General features: G+C 42.2%; 1 protein-coding gene across 1 annotated transcript in view; it reads right to left on the reverse strand.

The window, feature by feature from the left end:
* Positions 1–24,026, reverse strand: part of DOK6 (docking protein 6) — a 209,595-nt gene that overhangs the window by 69,950 nt on the left and 115,619 nt on the right. The window contains exon 3 of the mRNA XM_083359361.1: positions 9,404–9,518. Within this exon, the coding sequence (XP_083215487.1) occupies positions 9,404–9,518 (115 nt within the window). The remainder of the gene's footprint in view (positions 1–9,403; positions 9,519–24,026) is intronic.

Raw genomic sequence — 24,026 nt, forward strand, 5'->3', positions numbered from 1 at the left:
GTTTGCAAAATGGGACAAAATTCATTTAACCACTGACTTGCTTAGCAACAGAAATTTTGGACTCAACTGTGATCATAAGTCGAAGATTACCTTGTACATAATTTTTTTTGCATTACATAGTTTAACTAAGTTCTATCACAAATGACCCCTTCATGGATTACTGCCTTGTTGTGGCGAAGGGGCTTGCATAATTCAATGAAGCTATGAGCTATGCCATGCAGGGCCACCCAAGATGGACAAGTCATAGCAGAGAGTTCTGACAAAACGTGATCCACTGGAGAAGGAAATGGCAACCCACTCCAGTATCTTTGCCATGAAAACCCCATGGACAGTACCAAAAGGCAAAAAGATATGACACTGGAAGATGAGCCCCTCAGGTCGGAAAGTGTCCAATATGCTACTGGGGAAGAGTAGAGGGCTAGTACTAGTAGCACCAGAAAGAATGAAGTGATTGGGCCAAAGCCGAAAGGACGCTCAGCTGTGGATGTATCTGGTGGTGAAAGGAAAGTCCGATGCTGTAAAGATTTATTCTCCATAGGAACCTGGAATGTAAGATCCATGAATCAAGGAAAGCTGGACGTGGTCAAACAATAGATGACAAGACTGAACATCGACATCTTAGGAATCAGCGAACTAAAATGGACAGGAATGGGTGAATTTAATTCAGATGACCAAAAGGTATACTACTGCGGGCAAAAATCCCTCAGAAGAAATGGGAGTAGCCTTCATAGTCAATAAAAGAGTAGGAAAAGCAATACTGGGATACAATCCCCAAAATGACAGAATGATCTCAGTTCAAATCCAAGGCAAACCATTCAATATCACAGTAGTCCAAATCTATGCCCCAGCCACCAGCGCTGAAGAGAATGAAATTGACCAGTTCTAGGAAGCCCTATAGCACCTTATAGAACTAACACCAAAAAATGATGTCCTTATCATCATGGCAGATTGGAATGCTAAAGTAGGAAGCCAAAAGATAACCGGAATAACAGGTAAGTTTGGCCTTGGAGTACAAAATGAAGCAGGGAGCAGGCTGATAGAATTTTGTCAAGAGAATACGATGGTCATAGCAAACACTCTTTTCCAACAACCCAAGAGACGGCTCTACACATGGACATCACCAGACGGTCAACACAGAAATCAGATTGACTATGTGCTCTGTAGCAAAGATGGAGAAGCTCTATACAGTCAGTAAAAACAAGACTAGGAGCTGACTGTGGCTCGGACCATGAGCTTCTCATTGCAAAATTTAGGCTTAAACTGAAGAAAGTAGGGAAAAGCACTAGGCCACTCAGGTATGGACTAAATCATATCCCTGACGAATATACAGTAGAGGTGACAAATAGATTTAAGGAATTAGATCTGATAGACAGAGTGCCTGAAGAACTATGGACAGAGGTTTGCAACATTGTAGAAGAGGTAGCAACTAAAATTATCCCAAAGAAAAAGAAATGCAAGAAAGCAAAATGGCTGTCTGAGGAAGCCTTGCAAATAGCTGAGGAAAGGAGGGAAGTGAAAGGCAAGGGAGAGAAAGAAAGATACGCTGAATTGAATGCAGAATTCCAGAGAATAGCTAGAAGAGATAAGAATGCCTTCTTAAATGAACAGTGCAAAGAAATAGAAGAAAACAATAGAATAGGGAGGACTAGAGATCTCTTCAAGAAAATTGGAGAGATGAAGGGAACGTTTCATGCAAAAATGGGCATGGCAGAGACCTAACAGAGGCAGAAGAAACTAAGAAGAGGTGGAAAAATTACACAGAAGAACTATACAAGAACGAGCTTAATGTCCCTGATAACAATGATGAGGTAGTCACTGACCTCGAGCCAGACATCCTAGAATGTGAAGTGAAGTGGGCCTTAGGAAAGCTGAGCAACAACAAAGCTAGTGGAGGTGACAGTATTCCAGCTGAGCTATTCAAAATCTTAAAAGACGATGCAGTAAAAGTACTACGCTCAATTTGTCAGCAAATTTGGAAAACTCAACAATGGCCAAAGGATTGGAAAAGATCAGTTTACATCCAATTCCAAAGAAAGGCAGTGCCAAAGAATGTTCAAACTATCACACCATTACATTCATTTCACATGCTAGTAAAGTTATGCTTAAAATCCTACAAGCTAGACTCCAGCAGTTTGTGGATCGAGAACTACCAGAAGTACAGACAGGATTTCGAAGAGGCAGAGGAACCAGAGATAAATTGCCAACATACGCTGGATCATGGAGAAAGCTAGGGAATGCCAGAAAAACATCTACTTCTGCTTCATTGACTATGCTAAAGCATTTGATTGTGTGGATCACAACAAACTGTGGCAAGTTCTTAAAGAGATTGGAGTACCAGACCATCTTATTTGTCTCTTGAGAAATCTACATGCGGGTCAAGAAGCAACAGTGAGAACTGGACACAGAACTACTGATTGGTTCAAAATTGAGAAAGGAGTCCGGCAAGGTTGTATACTGTCACCCTGCCTATTTAACTTATATGCAGAGCACATCATGATAAAGGCAGGGCTAGATGAATCAAAAGTTGGAATTAAGATTGCCAGGAGAAATATCAACAACCTAAAATATGCAAATGATACCATTCTAATGGCAGAAAGTGAAGAGGAACTAAAGAGCCTCTTGTTGCGGGTGAAGGAGAGTGCAAACGTTGGCTTGAAACTTAACATTAAGAAAACCAAGATCATGGCATCCGGCCCTCTCAATTCCTGGCAAATAGATGGGGAAGAAATGGAGGTAGTGACAGATTTTATTTTCCTGGGCTCCAAGATCACCGCAGATGGGGACTGCACCCAAGAAATTAAAAGATGCTTGCTCCTGGGGAAGAAAGCCATGGCAAATCTAGACAGCATACTAAAAAGGAGAGACGTCATCCTGTCAAGAAAAGTGTGTATAGTCAAGGCTATGGTTTTCCCAGTTGCAATGTATGGCTGTGAAAGTTTGACCATAAGAAAGGCTGAGCACCAAAGTATTGAGGCCTTTGAACTATGGTGCTGGAGAAGACTCCTGCGAGTCCCTTGGACTGCAAGGCGATCAAACCGGTCAGTCCTAGAGGAGATCAATCCTGACTGCTGTTTAGAAGGTTAGATCCTGAAGTTGAAACTCAAATACTTTGGCCACCTAATGAGAAGGAAGGACTCACTGGAGAAGAGCCTAATGCTGGGAAAGATTGAGGGCAATAGAAGAAGGGGACGACAGAGAATGAGGTGGCTGGATGGAGTCACTGAAGCAGTAGGCGTGAGCTTAAATTGACTCCAGAAGATGGTAGAGGACAGGAAGGCCTGGAGGAACGTTGTTCATGGGGTCGCAATGGGTCGGACATGACTTCACAACTAATAACAACAAATCACAAATATAAGAAAGGAGGGATATAAAGGGAATGAATGAATGAATCAATAAAACAAATGAAATAAGGAAATTCACCATTCTCAGCTTATATGAAGGGGTGAAAGGATTATGTAACATTGTTATATTTCTCCCTGACAACCTTTTATTTGAGTCTACCAAAACCTCACTTATTCTTGCTAGATTGTGTAATTAACATTATAAAAACAAATGTTTTTTCTATGTCAATGACAGTTAAATAAAAATAAAACTGTGCTGTGGACGCATTTTATACCCTGTTTGCTTCCATAGCACTGTAAACCCTGTTCTTTTATATTTTACTGGCATAATACAAGGAAGGAGCTATGGAATTTTTAGAATGCCAACAGGCCCAAAGGTAATTTGGTTAATGAAATGTTGCTTGCTTTAATCCTTATTATGTTAGGTCCCAAAGCCCTTAGCTCCAACTCTTGGTCTGAGATTGTGTTTGGTTTTGCCTTCTATGTTTCAAAGGGTGCCTCACATAGCATCCAATCCCTAACCTTGGAGTATCTCATAACCTGAATTTTGATTTTTTAATTGCTACATTAGAGCAATTAAAAAGTTAAAATACGAAAATAATGCCACTTCTTAGCCAAATATATTTACATTTGGCCATAGAGGATTCAGTTCTTAGCCCTTCTTCTTGCAAAATAATTATCAATCTCTTAAGCGATAAATAAAATAAGACTTTAAAAAGAGAAAAAACCCCCACAAATAAATATTTGTTTTTATAATTTTATTGGTTTTCCAATGTTACAATAGTATCTTTGAAAAGCAATGTGGTGTCTGGGTTACAATAGTTCCATTTCATACAAATACATATTATTACAAATCTCCAATTTATTGTGACCAGTATTTCCTCTCTTTTTTCCTTAAATATATATTATCTCATATCTAAATTAACATACTTCTTATTGTTATCCATCAGTTAGTTAGTAGTTTTCTTATCTTTGTCAATACTTTTGTATATTTTATATTTTAACATTCCATCTTTAAAACATCAAACACCTTATATATTTTTCCAGCTTTAGTTTTGCATTGATATTAAAGTTAAACGTTTGAAGTTTCTTATTTTTATATTTCTGGGTGACCTCCCTTCCCTTTACACAATTCTCTCCAATACCTGGTAATATAAGTACACTTCTTATCTATCTGATTTCCATATCAACAAGTTAAGTAATACAATGTAATATTCTTATTTTCATTATGATTTCCACATATTGAAAATTAGCCAAAATTTCTTCCATTTTAACATTTAATAATCCTTTCATATCACTACATCCAAGTATATTAATTACATCATTCTTAACATATATATATCTTAATCAATTTCATTTAAACAGCTCAATATTTCAATTTAACTGTTAATATTTATACATCTAATTTTTTTAAATTAGCCAGTATTTTTATCTACTCATCAAAACAATCTCTTATAGCCCAAATACAATCCTGTCTATTTTAGTATTTTCTGTTTCAAGCCTCTTAAGTATGTCCAATATTCTTCAATCTTATTCTTGCTTTTTTCCTTTGCCATATCATTTTTCACTTCTTTGCTTCAGGGTCATCAAAGAATTCTTGTGTTATTGTATCATATTGAAGTGACCCTCCAATCTCCATTTTTGAAGGGTTGAGGGGTCTAATAAAAACACCAAATCTTCTCATTATTTTCACCTCTGGATATAATTGTCCTGGACTGTATATTTTTTCTTCCATTTGTTTCTCATTTTGCTCCTCAAATGTCTGTGATTGTTGAATAATTAATTCTTCTGTCAGTGTATTTGATTGTTCAGTTTCTTCTGTTAAGTTCTGTCCCTATAAATTATTAGTTGTAGTCACAATTTGAGTTTGCTTCTCCAAGACGCTTTCTAGTTTTTCCTCAAAAGCTCTTATTTCATCACCGGCTGTAGAAAGGAACTGATAAGTTTGGTAGGTTGTTTTCATCATAGCATAGATTTGTTTTTGTATTTCTTCCACGGTGGAGTCTCACATCTAGTATTCAAGGTTAGTCTTATTTTTAGAATTTCAGATTGCAATTTCAGGCTTAGCCACTGAGTATCCCCCAAGTGCTTAGAAAATTCTTTTCTTTTCTTTTAGGAAATTGTCTATTAATCTCTTTCCAATTTATTTCTTCTATTTTAGAAGATCAGAGATAGATTTTCAAATAAACGTAGGAAATAAGGAGTAGGTAGTCCAAAGCTTTAGTCCACAAATTATAAAGTTCTAGTTGAGGTCGAAATCAATTTTTCAATGTTTTTTTAAACACCCCTGGAGGCTTGGTCGCTGCTAATTTGAAGGGAGGGTTAAACTCCCCCCTCCCTCTCCTCGGGGGGTGACGGTACTTAGCAGCTCATTTAGGTGGAAAGAAGATTAGGGTATAAGAGAGGAATATTACCCAGTCTCTTCCACGCTGCTTTAATGTTGCCTGGTGGTAAGTGTGACTTTGGCTGTCTGCAGTCTAGTAACCACCCATGTTGCTATTGCCGGTCTTTCATCCACCGGTTTGAAGGGACTGCAGACACTAATTGGAGGGTTGAGGCTCCCCCACATTTCTGCAAAAGCCCTTCCTTGCTGGTTGCCCCTTCAGGGCCACTCTTCAGCCCTTTTAGGACCCCCCAGTGATGTGAAACTGGACGTGGAAGACAAGAGCCATCCTCCAGACGTCCATAATGGCAGCGTTGGCAAACCGGAAGCCCCACAAATAAATATTTTTATAAACTTGCTTTTATTTATTAAGTTAACATTTTGACATCCAGTGTTTACAAACAAATTCACAATGCTATTCAGCTCATGAGAAAAAAAAACCTGTTAACTTATGTATAAAAACTATAGTGTGTAAAAGAAAAATACCATTGTGTGAAAGAAACCAAAAGGTGCTCGTCTCTTTGGTAAAGATATGTGCTAGAGAGTTTGAAATTAATATTACGGTTTATAAAGCTGTAGGAAATAGATTCTACAGAACAAACAATATTTTTAGAACGCAGAAATTTATAGTAAGGGTGTAATACAATAAAAAAAGAAAAAAGAGCCAAATTTCTTTTATTTATTGTATTGTTTAAAATAGTGTAATTATTTGCATAGATAGATAGATAGATAGATAGATAGATAGATAGATAGATAGATAGACAGCATTTTGTTTACTATCTTAAAGACAAAGGCATATAACTTATGCTTCTAATGCAAAGCCAAATACTCTTTAAATAAATAGAAAAGGTCTGTAGTAAAATCTAATTATTAACTATCACAACTGTAGCTCTATGAATAATGTATTTATAGTTGTGCATATTCTACAACTTAAAAATATGCTTAGCTATTTATGAAGCCACTTTATGAGATTATGTGAAAATATCAAACTGTTTAAGATCAATTGGCTGATTAAGCATCGCTCTAAATTAAAAAACAACAGTGAATTGATGATGGCTGGCAGGATCTTTAAGGCAGAAAGGAAAGCAATTACTAGATTCAGCCTTCAAATACTCATTACTCTATTTTGACCTTTAAATTGGTTCTAATTTAAGGATCTACCGTAAATTCATTTTTGTGTTCCATTACAATTCCATAAATTTTCTCAGTTATACCTGTGTATCTCAGTTAAACAACATGCATTTGTGATACTCCATTTTGTGATACTACATTTCTCATTGTCTCTTGAAGCTTATTTGGTCTGCAGTTTAGCATTCTTGAAACTGTTGGCATTAATAAGACATTAATATATGGAGTAAAGCCATGTAAAGCATTAAGAGGTGAATTTTAAATCATGCTAATGCAAGCTAAGGACTCTTCCTTGAAGTATAAGGAAGCTATACCTTCTGGAAGACTGGCAAAGCTATTTCCAAAGCCATATCCAGCTGTCTACATTTGAGTGTGTACACACAGCTGCCAATACCTGCACAGAATGATATAATGATGGGGCCTTGAGTATATGCAGGGACCTGTTTCTAGTGATTATGGGGTATATTTCTCGACTACTATATTTTTTAAATTTTGTATTGTTGTAATCGCTTTTATTTGATTTTTTTAGCCTCCCAGAGTCAATGGTTGAGATGGGTGACTATAAAAACTGAATAAATAAAATAGAAAGTGGAGATCCCACAAGGGGGAGCAGTTAGGCAGTCACTTTTGTGAATGACATTTAGCTATTGAAGATAGTAAAATTAGGGATTATGAAGACACCTAATACTGGGAGAACAACCATAAGGGGAAAATCCTATCCAAAATATGTGATGCGATGAATGTGATGAATATGAATAGGTATGGAATTTGAGTTATAGTAAATAGCTGAGTAGATGCAAAAATGCAGCTGCTGTGAAAAATGCATCAGTATCGTATTGGTGTATTTCATACTACTAGCATGTATACAATTCTACAATGCATCACTGATTAGATAATTCAGTACAATTTTGTTCACCACATTTTAAAATAAAATAAACCTGAAGAAACATTACATGGGTAATAAGTATATGAGGTGGGAGTTAAAAGCTTTATTCCCAACACACAAGTCACTAAATTGAATTCTGGTCCATACATCTTTAAAGCTGCAGAGGTTGAAAAACACTGCTTTACCCTAACTCAGGGGTCCCCAACCCCTGGGCCGTGGTCCTCTATCGGGCCATGAGCCATTCAAAATCGGGGAGTGGAAGTGGCAAGTGAACACATGCGTGTGCATCCCTACTTACATCAACGGCGGGTGACCACATGCGTATGTGCTCCATTTGTGCAAGTAGCAATGCCCATGACCATCATTAGCACAAATGGACCTGGGCGTGCACTCACCCACCACTCGCACGCAACTGTCCCCTCTCCCTCCCCACTGGACTGCAAAGCTGGAAAACTTGGGGAACTCTGCTCTAATGGGTTTTCACAAACAAATGAAAACCTAGTTCTGAGGTACAACATTAGGTGGATGTTAGGCTTTGATATCTATCCTTTTGATTAGTGCCACTGCACTATATATTTTGCTTTTTAATGTTCCACAACTGTTAACCTTTTTTTCTTGTTGTACATTGCTGCCAGCATAGGCATGTGAGAAATAAAGTTCTGCAACATAAACACTTTAAATGAAGGTAAACGATAACAGATTTAGGTCCTAAAAAGCCATTACAATTTCACATAGAGCATAATAAAATAATGCTATTTGTGTCCTCAAAATATAGTGACAGCCACCAGCTTAGTTTTAGAATTAATGAAGGAGAAGAGAATCAATAGTTGGACATCATGCTGGGAAACTACTTTAAGATCAGAGGAAACATCCTTTTGATTCTATGGAAGAACAAAAGGAGTTCTGATTAAGGACCAAAAGAGGAGAAAGCTATTACTACTACCAATAGGCCTCTGCTGATCCATTAGAAACATACCCATCCATTGGGGAGAAAAAGAGAGGGAGAGAAGAGAGGGAGGGAGGGAGAGTGGGGGAGAGAAAGAGAGGAAGAGGGAGGGAGGGGGGAGAAGGAGAGGGAAAGAAAGGGACAGATGCAAGAGTCTATTATAGTATAATTTATTTCCAATTAATACTGTGATTTTACAAATAGAAGATTTTTTCTAATGAGAAATGTTTAAGTTTTTTCCTCATGAATCATATGACTTTGTTTGTAATGTTGGAAAACTAAAGTAGCCACAAATGAAATGAAACTGAAGGTGAATTTAACCTGGAATTATAACTGTTCTTTGTACTCTCTTATAGGCATGGGATTTTTAGTATTCTAGCACGTGCCTATAACAAGCTTGGCAACCAACAAAAATGCACATCACTGCTTCTCTTATAGCTTCCCTTAGGCAATGTTTATTCAGCTCTAAAAGTTGCACTGGAAACTTGAAAAAAAACCTTTTGTCCACCTTGAGGACAAAGTAAGAAAGTGATAAGTAATAAATAAGAAAAGAAGGGTTTTTTTAAAAATACCGAAAGGGTGAGATATACCATCCCATCATGCAACAAACAGTTATGTACATTCCTGTTAAAAAGAATTATGTATCTTAATCCATATGAAGTACTGTTTCATAAGTAGCAAAATTTGCTTAAGTTAAAGATAGGGTAATAACTGCTTACCTGACTCACAGGCAAATGTTTTTGATGTCTTATCATGAAAGATAATTGCTACTGCATGCTTCTTGGTTTCTCGAGGCAGTCTGGTTATGTTTTTGATGTTCTGTAACTCTGTTACCTTAAAATTAAGGGATACAGAACATAGTCTTGTTTATAAATAGCAGGATAAACAAATAATACCCCCTCTATTTTCATTGTAATATTTTCCATCCATCAGCATGGACTTAATTGTAAAGTAATAGTGTATCACTGTAGGAGTGTACAACCCACTTGCTCTGGCCTATGCAATTACTTATTTTTTTATAAGAGAATTTTTGGAAATAAAACAGATATCCCTATCATTTTTCACAGCCTTGATTTGGAAATTGTTCATGGTATAAAGTGCTTGTCAAAATTTCTAAAGTGGCAAATTTGTTGTGGAAGCAACACCAAATAGCTTCTGTATTCTGAAAGTCTACAGAAAAATAAAGACAGCATATCTTTCTGTTATCCATCACACAAATTAACATGACACAGAGATTAGCTTTTTTCGCTTTAAAGAGAATTGCTTGTTCTATTGACAGCCAGGCTTGACTTAAAGTACACAAGTTTAGCTTTCATCTTGAATATTTTAAGATCAGCATTTCTACTAATTCCCACTAAGTTTTTCTCCATCTGCCGAAGAAATAGGCTATCAATATATAATAACTGGCAGGGTCAGGCAAATAGAACTGAAAATCATATTTTTCATTTATAGTTAAGAAAAAAAGGAGAGAATAACACAACGATCAAGATATGTTCAATAATTTGATTAAGGAATCTTTCCAAAATGCGGGTGGTTTGCTGCTATTATTGTTATTCTTTATTCCACCTTTTTAAAGTATAACTCAAGGCAGTATACCTAATACTTTAGCCTCCTATTCACTGTATATTGGATTCAGCATAACAGAAAGCATGTTGAAATATTTTTCGTCACTGCTTTCCACTCAGTACAGATAGTCCTCACATAACAATGCTAATTGGAACCAGAATATTCACTAAAGGAAGTAGTTGTTAGGCAAAACATTTCATAGATGTATAGAATTGCTCATTTTGTTCATGTGATATAATAAAATATATATTTTACATAGACAAGAGTCCAAAGCAATGGCCCATCTGTTGTGGAATGTCACATCCCCCCAGGGACCTGGGAGGCATACCCTACATGGATACCTCTACTAGAATTGAAGAACATAGCCAAACTATAGAAATTCTGCCATTATGACAGAAATCAAAATTCTTGTTGCTCAAGATTCCCTTGTCTGGAAGAAGAAAATATATTTGCAGAGGATCAAGCTGATTTTACGAAAGGCAGATTTACCATTTATCAGTGCCTAATAGGTAAAGGTAAAGGTAAAGGTTCCCCCGCATATGCGTGCTAGTCGTTTTTGACTCTAGGGGCCGGTGCTCATCTCCGTTTCAAAGCCGAAGAGCCAGCGCTTGTCCGAGGACATCTCCGTGGTCATGTGGCAGGCATGACTAGACGCCAAAGGCGCACGGAACGCTGTTACCTTCCCACTGTAGTGGTCCCTATTTTTCTACTTGCATTTTTACGTGCTTTCGAACTGCTAGGTTGGCAGAAGCTGGGACAAGTAACAGGCGCTCACTCTGTTACACGGCACTCGGGATTCGACCCGCCAAACTGCCGACCTTCTGATCGACAAGCTCAGCGTCCTAACCCACTGAGCCACCACGTCCCTCCAGTGCCTAATACACCTCATCTTATCCAAAAATACTCCTCCTGAACACAAACTTCCTTTATGCTGTCTTCACAGACTTCAAAGCAGCTTTTGGTTCTATATCCCAACTTAAACTATGGGAAAAACTAGAGGTCTCCTTGATTTGCTGACATTTACTTCATCTAATACATATGCTTCATGAAGGGGCCTTAGTCAAAATAAGATGTAACTCCCAAGGCGTCTTATCACAGTGACTGAAACTGAGAAAGGCGTCAAGCAAGATTGCACATTAGCCCCATTCCTATTCAACTTCTACATCAATTCCATGGTAGTAGCCTATCTCCTTAACACAAACTTTCACTCTCCAAAAGTAGCTTTGTTGTACTCTAGGGGGCAATGCAGCAATACTTTCAAGAATACCTACTAGCCCAGGGGTCAGCAACCTGAAACAGTGAAAGAGCCACTCGGAACCGGTTCCCTCACAAAAGGAAAAACTGGGAGCTGCAAAAAATGTGTGCGATGTGCATACATGCGTGCATGCGCAGAACAGGGTTTGACTGAAGAGTGGAGGCAAGGCGAGATATGCACCTACCCTGCATATTTGAATTGATTGGTTGAACTTTTTAGTCCCACTTTTTTTTTGGGACTGCACATGGCAGAGGACTGGGAGCCGCATGCGGCTCCGGAGCCACAGGTTTCAGACCTGTGTACTAGCCTTAAAAGAACACTGACAATTCTAGCACAGTATTTCAAAGAAGAAATACCTCAATTATCAGAAAACTAAAACCATGGCATGTGTCAAAAGCCCAAAAGCCTCTCCTAAAGCATAGATGGCTACAAGACCCAAACATTTGGGCACCAGGGAGAGGTTACGTGGAGAGAGGTTTTTCTGTGGACTGGAGGGGGTGTGGTTTTGTATGCTGCCTGCAACCCGTGGATGGGGCTTTGTTTGTTTGTGCGGACTGGTTGCTGGCATGCCACGGCCCAGTACCAGTCCACGGACTGGGGTTGGGAGCCCCTGTCCTATTTCAAGTACCTGGGAGTGTACTGCCAACAGCAAGAAACCCATGGGGACTACATTACTGAAAATATACAGAGTGGCTCATCTGCTATCCTTAAATTCCTCAAGACAAGAGGTGGCTACTAATACATAAAGCATTCAAATTATTCCAGTCAATAGCACAACTTTGTTATGATGTCCAGCTTGACCTCTTCTTTAATTTTGCACCATTAGAATTTGTTCAATCCAAATCTCTTAAGATTGGCCCTTCAAGTTTATTTTATTATTTTTTATTAATTTTATTTGTATACCGCCCTTCTCCCGAAGGACTCAGGGCGGTGAACAGGGCAATACATGTTAAAAGACAAAATACAAAAATTAAAAGAGATTAAACAAAATGCCCACAACTCTTACAATAGGTTAAAACACATTAAAAGTAATAAAAACCCCAACCCCATCCCATCAGGCCAGGCCAGCTTGTTCGAAGAGAAACATCTTTAGATCACGCCGGAAGGAGCGCAGGTCGGGCGCCATCCGGAGCTCAACCGGAAGACGGTTCCATAAATCTGGCGCGCCCACAGAGAACGCCCTCCCCCTAGGGGCCACCAGTCGGCATTCTTTGACCGGTGGCACCCTGAGAAGGCCCTCTCTGTGGGAGCGTACTGGGCGGAGGGAAGTTGATGCCGGCCGCAGGTGCTCCCTAAGGTATTCCGGACCCATGCCATGTAGGGCTTTGTAGGTCAATACCAGCACCTTGAATCTCACCCGGAAGACAACTGGAAGCCAATGCAGCTCGCGGAGCAGAGGTGTAACATGGGAGTATCGGGAAACTCCCAGCACAACTCTGGCGGCTGCATACCAGTTGGAGCCTCCGAGTGGTCAAGGGCAGCCCCATGTAGAGAGCATTGCAGTAGTCCAGACAAGAGGTCACGAGCGCATGAGTGACCGTACATAAGGCATCCCGGTCTAAATAGGGCCGCAACTGGCGCACCAGGCGAACCTGGGTGAAGGCCCCCCTAGTCACAGCTACTATATGGTCTTCTAAAGAAAGCTGTGAATCTAGGAGGACTCCCAAGTTGCAAGCCCTATCTATGGGGGTAATAACTCACCCCCCATAGAAAGTTCCAAAAGGTGTCTCTAATGCCACCTTGAGACTGAAGATGAGCCCCATGAAAGTAGAGGCTAGAATGTGGGCGACATATTCAACTATTGGCTCAGACTATCCTTTTTTGCCCTCAGCCTTGCTGATGGAATTAATTATGGGAAATGATTTTCAGACCACATGAAAAAAGGCAGTGGCAACTTAACATTTCAACCTTGGGTTTCCCTGTAGTTTTTCTACTCAGCATGGTATATGATCAGGACAAAGCACTCATTAAATCGTGCATAGCAGACAGGGTGCCAATTGGATCCAATGAGGTTTTCAATCTTTATTACTAGTGAATGTAACAGGTATTCTGCCTCCCCTAGGACATACATAACTGAACTCAAAGTACCCTGCTATTGGCACAATATCAGGTCCTCTCCTCAGCTGTCCTTGAAGGCCAATACAGAAATTCCCTACCCAGAGATAGAATGCCACTGTGAGTCTGAACATACAGAGGGCATATGATTCTCCAGTGTCTGTGTTGTAGAGACATTTGCACTAGCCTCATTTTACCAGGGTAATTCTACACCTTGCTGCTGCTTTCAGGTATTGTTCTGTACCAGCCTGCTACCAGCCCTGCAGAAAAGGCAGGGACAACCCCTTTTACAAGAAGGCAAGAGGCTGGAATTACGCCTGCCAAATTTATTGCTACAAAAACAAATGGAACAAGACAAACCAAGAAACAGGAGCTTTAAGAAACAGGAACTATCCAAGCGGTTGCCTTCAGCAAACCAGCCCTCCCACATATTCCCCTTATATAGAGTTCAGGGTGTGGCTTCTCTCTGCCTACTTCCGAGGAGCCCCATTGCCTTCCTCTGTTTACTCTTAATTGACTGCCTCCTGCGTCGGGCGTCCTTGAACAGGGCCAGCTGTGGGTCATCTTCATCCACGCTGTCAGGCTCACACAGCTGGGTCTCCATGGTGACCAAGTGGGAGGGGCCTGGCTGAGGGCTCTCATCAGTAAAACACCCCCCTCCTCCTCTGAGTCGTCCGACCCAACTGCCGAACCCACAGGCTGACCCTGAATCACAACAGGTATTAATCATGATATGTCATGTAATATTATTAAATTCTATGCAGCAGTCCACCGTATGATTACCTGTATCATAAATTAGTCTTAATGAGTACCTACGTTCATTATGCCCATCATACTAGGGTACAGTACAATGTGTGGTGTGATAGATCTATTCTGCCCAACTTTTATGCACCTTCTATATCTATCTAATGCTCCTACTTCTCCTTTTAGATTTATTTTATGCTTTTATGCTTTTGGCCCAACAGAGGCTTCACTTTCTTAGGGTCTTACGGAAGAACAGGGTAGAACAACAGCTAATGACCCGCTTTTACTGGTCTACTATAGAGAGCGTTCTCTCATATGGTATTGTGGTTTGGTATGCTGGTCTGACAGCTGCGGATAGGAAAGTATTACAGAGGGTAGTGAGCACAGCACAAGACATTGTGGGCTGTTCCCTGACACCACTGGATGACATCACCAGGGCTCGTTGCCTTGGAAGAGTGAGGAAGATTCTCAGGGATGACTCACACCCTGGACGGTATCTCTTTACTCTCCTACCATCCGGTAGGAGATATAGGAATATGGCCAGCCGTACCAACAGGCTGAAAAATAGCTTTTATCCATGGGCTGTTAGGCTTTTAAATGGGACATAATCTTATGCAGAATTGACTTGGGAGGCCGGTGTGTGGTGTAGTTGGTTCACATAGTGTGGTGGGATGGAGGGTTTGTTGTCACTGTGTGTTAGGGGGAGAGAGCACGGGGTGAGGCTCAGCTAATCTCAATGTACACATGTTGTACTTTGACAATAAAGGTTTATTATTTATTTATTTATTTATTATTTATTTATTTTATCTACATTTTCTGTTTTATAATTATGATTATTCTTAAGACAGATATATTTTCTATGGTCTTCAGCTGACTGTACGCCACACTTCTTATGCTTGTCTTTGTAATAAATATATGATTTGATTTTTATATGGACAAGTCACACAAGGACTTCAGACTTTAGATATCTAGAATAGTTCTACATACCCCAGCACTGTTATTATACATTTTGCTATTTGTTGGACATAAAGCTGCTTCTGGGCTTAAATTACTATGATTATAATGTCTAGTCAGTCTGACAGCACTAGTCTCCATTATAAACAATCATTATTTTCACAGCACCAAAGCCTTTTTATAATACTAATGAAAATCACAATTTGTAAATATTCTGGGAATGGTGGATTTCCAGTGCTAATATATTTATTTATTTATTTATTTATTTATTTATTTATTTATTTATTTATTTGTTTGTTTTTATAAACCGCCCTTCTCCCGAGGGACTCGGGGCGGTGTACAGAATAAGGTAGGCATACAGAATGAACAATAGTGAAAACAAACAATAGTAAAATACAAACTGGGACCCCAATTAGAGCTATCAGGCCAGGCCGGACTGCTGGAACAGGTAAGTTTTTAATTCGCGCCGGAAGGTGCGGAGGTCGGGGGCCATCCGGATTTCGGTTGGTAAGCTGTTCCAGAGGGCTGGCGCACCCACTGAGAATGCCCTCCCCCTGGGGGCCACCAGCCGACATTCCTTGAGCGGTGGCACCCTGAGGAGGCCCTCTCTGTGGGAGCGCACAGGACGGTGGGGTGCTGACATTGGCAGAAGGTGCTCCCGTAGGTAGTCCGGACCCATGCCATGTAGGGCTTTGTATGTCATTGTTAGCACCTTGAACTTCACACGGAAGGCAACTGGGAGCCAGTGCAGCGCACGGAGGAGAGGTGTGATATGGGAGTATCGGGAGGCTCCCAAGAGTGTCCGTGCTGCTGCACTTTGCACCAGTTGAAGCTTCCGAGTGGATCTCAAGGGCAGCCCCAAGTAGAGAGCGTTACAGTAGTCTAGGCGAGAGGTCACAAGAGCATGGGTGACTGTACGTAAGGCATCCAGGTCCAGATAAGGCCGTAATTGGCGAACTAGTCGAACCCGGGAGAAGGCCCCCTTGGTCACAGCTCCTATGTGATCTTCCAGGGAGAGCTGCGAGTCAAGGAGGACGCCCAGGTTGCGGGCCCTAGCAACAGGGGGTAGTAACTTGTCCCCGATGTTAAGGGATGGGATGTTCTGAGTATCCTGGCTTGCCGGTACGTACAGCCATTCAGTCTTGTCCGGGTTCAGTTGAAGCCTGTTCCTCCCCATCCATTCCCGGACCGCTTTCAGGCAGCGGGACATCACGTCGAGGGCATCACTGATGTTGTTTGGAGTTGAGATGAAAAGCTGGGTGTCATCAGCATACTGATGGTACCCTACTCCAAAGCTGCGAATGATCTCCTCCAGCGGTTTCATGTAGATATTGAACAGGAGAGGCGAGAGGACCGACCCCTGAGGGACTCCGCAAGCGAGAGGCCTCGGGGTCGACCTCTGTCCCCCTGCCAACACCGACTGCGAGCGACCCTGGAGAAAGGAGGAGAACCAACGCAGAACCATGCCTCCCACTCCCAGTCCCCTGAGGCGTCGCAGCAAGATACCATGGTCGATGGTATCGAAAGCCGCCGAGAGGTCTAATAAGACTAGGACAGAGGAATGGCCCCTGTCCCGGGCTCTCCAGAGATCATTTATCAGAGCGACCAATGCCGTCTCCGTGCTGTAGCCCGGCCTGAAGCCCGATTGGTACGGGTCTAGATAAACCGCTTCATCCAGGATCTGAGGGAGTTGGTGCGCCACCACGCTCTCAACAACCTTCGCAATGAAGCGAAGATTGGAGACTGGATGAAAGTTATTCAATGAGGATGGGTCCAAGGTGGGCTTCTTGAGGAGAGGTCTCACCACCGCCTCCTTCAAGGCGGTGGGGAAGTGACCCTCACTCAGAGAAGCGGAGATGACCGCCAGGAACCAGCCTCGTGTCCCCTCTCGAGCTGCATATGCCAGCCAGGAAGGGCACGGGTCCAGTAAGCATGTGGAGGAGCTCAACCTCCTCATAATCCTGTCCACTTCCTTAGGAGTCACAGGATCAAATTCCTCCCAGATGACGTCGACAAGACTGTCCATTCCTTGTTCTTCCAACTCAGCCCAGTTGGAGTCCAGGCCGGTTCGGATCCGAGCAATTTTATCCAGCAGATATTGACCGAATTCCTCGGCTCGACCCTGCAAGGGTTCCTCCCTCACCTCTTGGTTCAGTAGGGAGCGAGTCACCCTGAACAAGGCAGCCGGGTGGTTATCTGCGGACGCGATGAGGGTGGAAAAGTAGTTGGATTTTGCCACCCTTATCGCAGCGAGATAAGACCTGGTGAGGATTCTTAATCGCAATCGGTCGGATTCGGATCGACTGGATCTCCAACGGCTCTCTAGGCCCCGTCTCCGACGCTTCATTTCCCGGAGCTCCGCGGTGAACCATGGGGCTCGCTGAGATCTGCGCCGGGTCAGAGGCCGCAAGGGTACAACTCGGTCCAGAGTCTCCGTGGCTGCCTTCTCCCAGGCTTCCACTAAGGCATCCGCCGAGCTGTGAGCAGGGAGTGCATGTGCGTCCCCAAGCGCTGCCTGGAACCTATCAGGGTCCATTAGGCGCCTAGGGCGGTACCATCTGGTTGGCACCGCGCACCCACGGTGGGGGGTGGCAAAGGGGAAGTCTAGCCGCACGAGGTGATGATCGGTCCATGACAGGGGCATAACAGTCGTGGCACCCCCACCGATATCATCGCGCCACCGTCCAGACAAGAACACCAAGTCTGGGGTGTGGCCTCTCTCATGAGTCGGTCCAGAAATTATTTGCGACAGGTCCATGGCCGCCATGGAAGCCATGAACTCCCGAGCCAGATCGGACGATCCTCCCAGGGACGGTAGGTTAAAGTCGCCCAAGACCATGAGTCTTGGGAATTCAACCACCAACCCTGAGAGGACATCGAGTAGCTCGGGCAGGGTTGCCACTGCACGATTAGGTGGTAGGTATGCCAGCAGCAGGCCCAACTGCGCCCCCGGGCCGTATCTCAGTAGGAGAGACTCACACCCGACCATCTGAGGGACGGTGATCTCTCGCGGGCTAAGGGATTCCCTGATGATAACTGCCACTCCCCCGCCCCTTCCATGGGTCCGAGGCTGGTGCAGCACCTGGAAACCTGGCGGGCAGAGGTCAATCAGAGGGACACCACCCTCTTGGCCCAGCCAGGTTTCCGTGATGCAAGCCAGGTCCGCGTACTCGCTCTCCACTAGGTCACGAACAAGGTGTGCCTTGTTAGCTACGGACCTGGCATTCAGGTAGACCAGCCTTAGCATAGGAGGCTGCACACCTTCGCTCCCGGGTCCTCCGGGGAAGTACAGAGTGTCGGAGTGTCTCACCGCTTGTACAGAGCGGAGATGACACTCCCGGTGACGATACGGCCCTCTGTTTGTGCACCTTCTGCCGTTCCCCACCATCCTGGGAATAGGATGTTCATCAGTACGCCATCGGTTATTGTCGGCGACTGGTCCTCGTTTCTCACCATCACGAATGGTCGTAAGCCTGGCCTGCGTTATGGCACCCGGAAGGCCTGCCTTCCCCGAGCAGCCATACTCTTTTCCCGCCCCCCTCCCTAACCCGACAAAAAACTTAACAAGAAACTTAACCAGGGGCCTCTTGTTGGTCTTGTGATGGAGGCCCCTGACCCTGCCTGGCCATCTCTCAGAGGCCCAATGGTCGGGCCCGTCATCGAGGTTTGATGTATTGAAGGCAGGACGAACCCAGGAGAGGGGGGAACTCCTGAGGGCGAGTAGATCTACGCAAGAATATTGAAGACGCATAGGGAGCATTGGGGAGAATTGGGAAGGCGGTCCCCTGGGTGGAGCATTAGAAGGAGGGTCTAGTCGGGTAGGTGGGTATCTGGACCGTCACCCAGCCACTGCCACTTGGTTGGGTGAACCTCAGAAGCAGGCCACTCCCCATCCTCTCACGATGGGTTGTGATTCTGCTTCTGGGGGTGGTCCAGGACCCACTCTGGGTGAAGCATACCCCATAGAGCTCTCACCTCTATGGGGCTGCAGGTGTAGGACAGGCCACTCTGCCACCGTGGCTTGCACCCAGGCCCATCATGTCCTGTGGGGCGAGGGAGGGCAGGGGGTTCGGAGCTGGAGGAGGCCAGATGTTGATGGCCTCGGTGGTCTAGTCGCCGTCATCTCCAACGGTCAGCTGCATCCTGGCGTCTTTAGGGGTGTTGATCGGCACGGAGATACTGTCGGCACCTAGGGTGTGGGCCGTGGACGCCACGCCACATCTAGTGGTGCTGCCGTCGAGGGGTTTTCGGTGAGATTGGGTGACCGGGGCCTGGAGAAGGTTAGCGCCGCTGTCAAAGGCCCCTCAGTGGTGGTCGATCGGGTCCGCATAGCCGGTCTGCGGCATCTCCTTGATCCCAGGGAGATGCCGCCGTTGTTCAGGAGCAGGCCAGGAGGTCGAAGCAGGGCAACGACTCCGGTCCCGCTCAGGGCGGTTGCTGCGGCTGTCTCTTCCGCCGCCTAGCTGATCCATTTGATCCGCGGGGTCTTTCCTGATCATCCCTGGCATCGCTGTTGCCCAGGGAGGCATAATAGGGAGCCGAGGGTGGAGGCACCGGCCCCACTCTGGATGGCTGCAGCAGTTGCAGCGGCTCGGGGGCGGGTTAGAGGCGCCCCATCGCCACTGCCCCCGCCGGTGTTCGGGCCCGTGGGGAGATGACAGGCTAGGGCCCCGCGGGGTACTCGCCGTCGCCGCTGCTGACGATGCCACCGCCTCCGCTACCCAGCTGGTCCACAGCGCCTCCGTTGGTCGCTTGGGGACGCCGCCGGAGTCGAACAGGTGCGGGGGTTGGGGCAGGGCAGAGATGTTGCCGCCGTCGCCCGGGAGCCGGTCAGGGGGCCGGGGCAGAGCAGAGCCTCCGGCCCCCCCTGGATGGCTGCGATGGTTGTCATGGTCCAGGGGCGGGCTTGGAGAGGCCCTGCCACCACCGACACCGTCACTGCCGGTTCCCTGAATAGGCGACCAGACTGGGAAAGAAGAGCCGTCGCCGCCGCCGCTGTCATCCTCGCCGCCGGTGCCTCCGCCGCACAGCTGATCCGCGGAGACACCGCTGCCGCCCGGGAGCCGATATGAAGTCAACAGTGACCAGTGTTATCTGATGCATTCTTGAGCTGGTAATGCTGACTATCAACATATGAAGAATCTTCTATTCTGGGCTTCTGCCTTGCCATTGTGGCTTCCATGGCCACTGGAAGGCGAGCTCTGTCTTCTACATTTGGTTTTGCTTCGCTGGGGGACCCTGGAAAGGGTGTAAAGTCGCCCTGTAGGGGCGACGAGCAAGGAGGGATCTCCCACTTGATCACGGGAGGGTGGCAGCCCTTCCGCTCAATCCAGGGCAGCCCTCCAAACTGGCGGATGAAAGACCACCATAGTAATATGGCCCATCACTAGGCTGCAGACAGCCAAAGTCAAACTTATCACCAAGCACTTCGGAAGCAACCCGGATGAAACTGGGTGAGATCCAATCTTCTCTTTACTCTAAGTACTTTTTTCCCTGTAAAAGCTGCCTGAAATATCTTTCCCCCTGTGAGGAGAGAGGGAAAGGAATTTCTATCCTACCCTCTAAGAATAGCGGTGACTTACTACCCAGGGGAATTAAAGCATTAAAAGAACAATTTTAATCTAATTGGATTTATATGTTCCTGAAACTTGGGGACCAAATTTTTTCCTATTTTTATTGGAGACTTTTGCTTTTGCAAAAAAGAAATAAAATTGGAAAAATGATTATAAAAATTTTGGACTTAAAAACCCTTAAACGGCATTGGTGACATCTTGTGGTGAAGTTTGGTATTACAACTTGTTATTTCCTAACAGAGACTTGGCTCAAAGCGCAGACCTTAGATAAGATTGTTTTGACCTGTGAGAAACTCAGCTGTAAGAGAACAGCTGGCGGCATAACTGGCCTACTTGAACTGTGAATGTAAACCTTTATTGACTTTCAGAGTTATATGTGGGGAATTGTCTTCCTATCTCTTTATTTGAGCAATATTGGTTACTATATGAGATGATGAAATACCTTGGACTATAAAATCTTGCTTGACAAACGACTTCTACTATAAAGACTATTTATAAACACGTGAAAGAGATGGATGAAGACCAGGAAAAGATCCTTTCCATGTTGAAAGCAATACATGAAACCATTCTTTCAGCTTGTGATAAAATAAGACCTAACATAAAAGATCAAGACTCCAGCCTAGATACACAAACCCAAACTTTGACTACAACCAAAGAACTAACAACGCAGAAGATAACAGAAGAAGTGGAACAATTAGAGGACTCAATTGATCAACAAATAATGGTAAATCCAGAATAGGGAGTGACGACACTTAAAATGAAAAAGACTTTCTATATAAATCAGAAGAAATTTGAGAAAGAAGAAGAACAGATTGAATGGAAGATAAACATATCAGGGCAATCAAGGGGAATTGGAATAATAGGAAGACAACTTTGTGAATACAAATGGGCTAGTCCTTCAAAAATAATGGCAATTAAATGGTCCCCTTTATTTCAAATAACATATATAATAATAGAGGGAGATCTATTTGATGATCTAAAAGCACTGATATGGAAGCCTAGTTGGCAAAGGAAGAAAGCCAGAATAAGGCTGAAGAAACTTGGGGCTTTGATTTATTAGAGGAGATTTTATATTATTAATTAGAGGGTTAAAGAGAGAAGTTGAGATAAGGGGAATTCTGGCCATTTAAAATATTTGGAAATCAATTGAGAATAAGGATTTTATCTGTTTAATATTTAATATTATCTGTTTAATATTTATCTGTTTAATATTTAAAAATTAGACCTAAAAAAAGAATAATTATTATGAATATGTTTGATTTATGATTAACCCAGGTACTATATACAATGGTTTTGATTTATTAAATGAGATACTGTAATATTAAGTAGATGATTTAATATGGTGGGAAATAGATAACTTTTAGGAAATAGAACAAGTTTATATTCAAATAGATAAAATGTGTATTTTGGATATTAGATTCTGTTATGAATTGAGATAAAGGAAATCTTGGTTACCTAAAACCTGAAAATTATAAATATCAAAAGTTAAATTGGAATAGATGGGAAACTAAAAATTGGGAAAAATTAATAACAGGCTATGGATTGTTTATGAAGATTGAATATAAAAATAATTAAGATACGTATAAGTTAAAAATCATTGATAAATGTAATAATGATGTTTTTACTGAGTTGATATAATAAGAACTGTATTAGTTTAATACGAGACAGTAAATGTTAAGAGAAAAAGAGAGGAAATATTGGATGTTGTAATTTAAGATTTGTACTAAAGATTTTGTTATCAAACTATTGATTAACCCAGCCACCACATTGCTTTTTAAATACTTAAATGGAAAATTGGAAAATTAATAAAATATTATATATATATATATATATATATATATATATATATATATATATATATATATATATATATATATATATATATATATATATATATATATATATACATACACATATATATATACATATATATATATAATTCTGGTTTCTTACTAAACTTATTCCCATGAAAGACCTTCATAGCTGCTCTAGTAAGATATTTATTTAGGATGCATAGGTTAATTAGGTTAGTCACGTAACAGCCTACATCCTTGTCTCATTCATTCATTGACAAGTAACCAATTTGTGTCAAGATGTTTCATTCAGATTGTGGCTTTCTATCCTGTATACAGGTTTCAGGTGAGGACAATGGGATGTTCTGCAGTTCCCATTATCATAAGGGCATTCCTCAGCTTTACATGGTCCATAGAACTGAGAGCCTCTGTATAATCAATGAAGTATATATTGAACATGTTATTTGCCCTTACATTGATATTTCAGGAATTTTTACTTTTGAGCCCATACATGAATGTGCCACATCTGTTATTGTCTCTCCTGATAAAATGTAACTAAATGGATGCTAAGCGTTACCTATTCATACCATGTAATTTAATTACATAATTCTTGTTTTTATTAAAGTTATAAACACGATTCACTAATATATAGATTCCCATTCTTGAGAAAAACATGCTAAAAAAAAGGATAAGGTTAAATAAGACCAAAATGCTTCCCTCAACAGAGATTATAGTTCCAATTCAGTAGTACTACTCCTGGCCCACTGGGACAAACTATATGCTCAACCAAGTGTCTTGGTTTATTAGTCTATAATTTCTTATAAAAGCTGAACCAAAAGAATTTACTACAAAAATAAGTTTGAAAACTAGGATCAAATGTGTTTGCTATCCTAGAGGGAAAAATACTTCTAATTAAGCTAGAAATCATGGGACCCTGGGCTTTAATAACTGTGAAAATTACTTATTTGGTCTTTTATAACATATCCAAGAAATCTAGGATTAGAAATACAGTTAAGACAAACTATGTTGTCACTGTACATAAAGTCATACTTTGCTATCTAATCCTAAACCTCGGATCACTGAGTAATTTTCTGTGTTGATTGTCTTAACCATTTTAGGCCATTAAAGTAAGTTAAAAGCTATCATAATATATTATAAATCTATAAATTAATTGCACAGTACATGAAAGGATAGTGTTTTTTTTTCATTCAAACTTTGATCTCTTTTAATCCTTTTACTTGCCTTTATTTGTTTCTAGCTCCACAACTATAATGTGATAAAGTTCTTTGAACTCATTAGAATATTTTTAAATGGTTGTTATCATAATTTTCTATTAGGGATCAACAAAAGCCTCAATTACTTCAGATTAACTCAAAAATTTCTGAAATCTTCTGAAAATAGT

Source organism: Vipera ursinii (assembly GCF_947247035.1).
Source record: "Vipera ursinii genome assembly, chromosome: 3".
Classification (NCBI taxonomy): Eukaryota; Metazoa; Chordata; class Lepidosauria; order Squamata; family Viperidae; genus Vipera; species Vipera ursinii.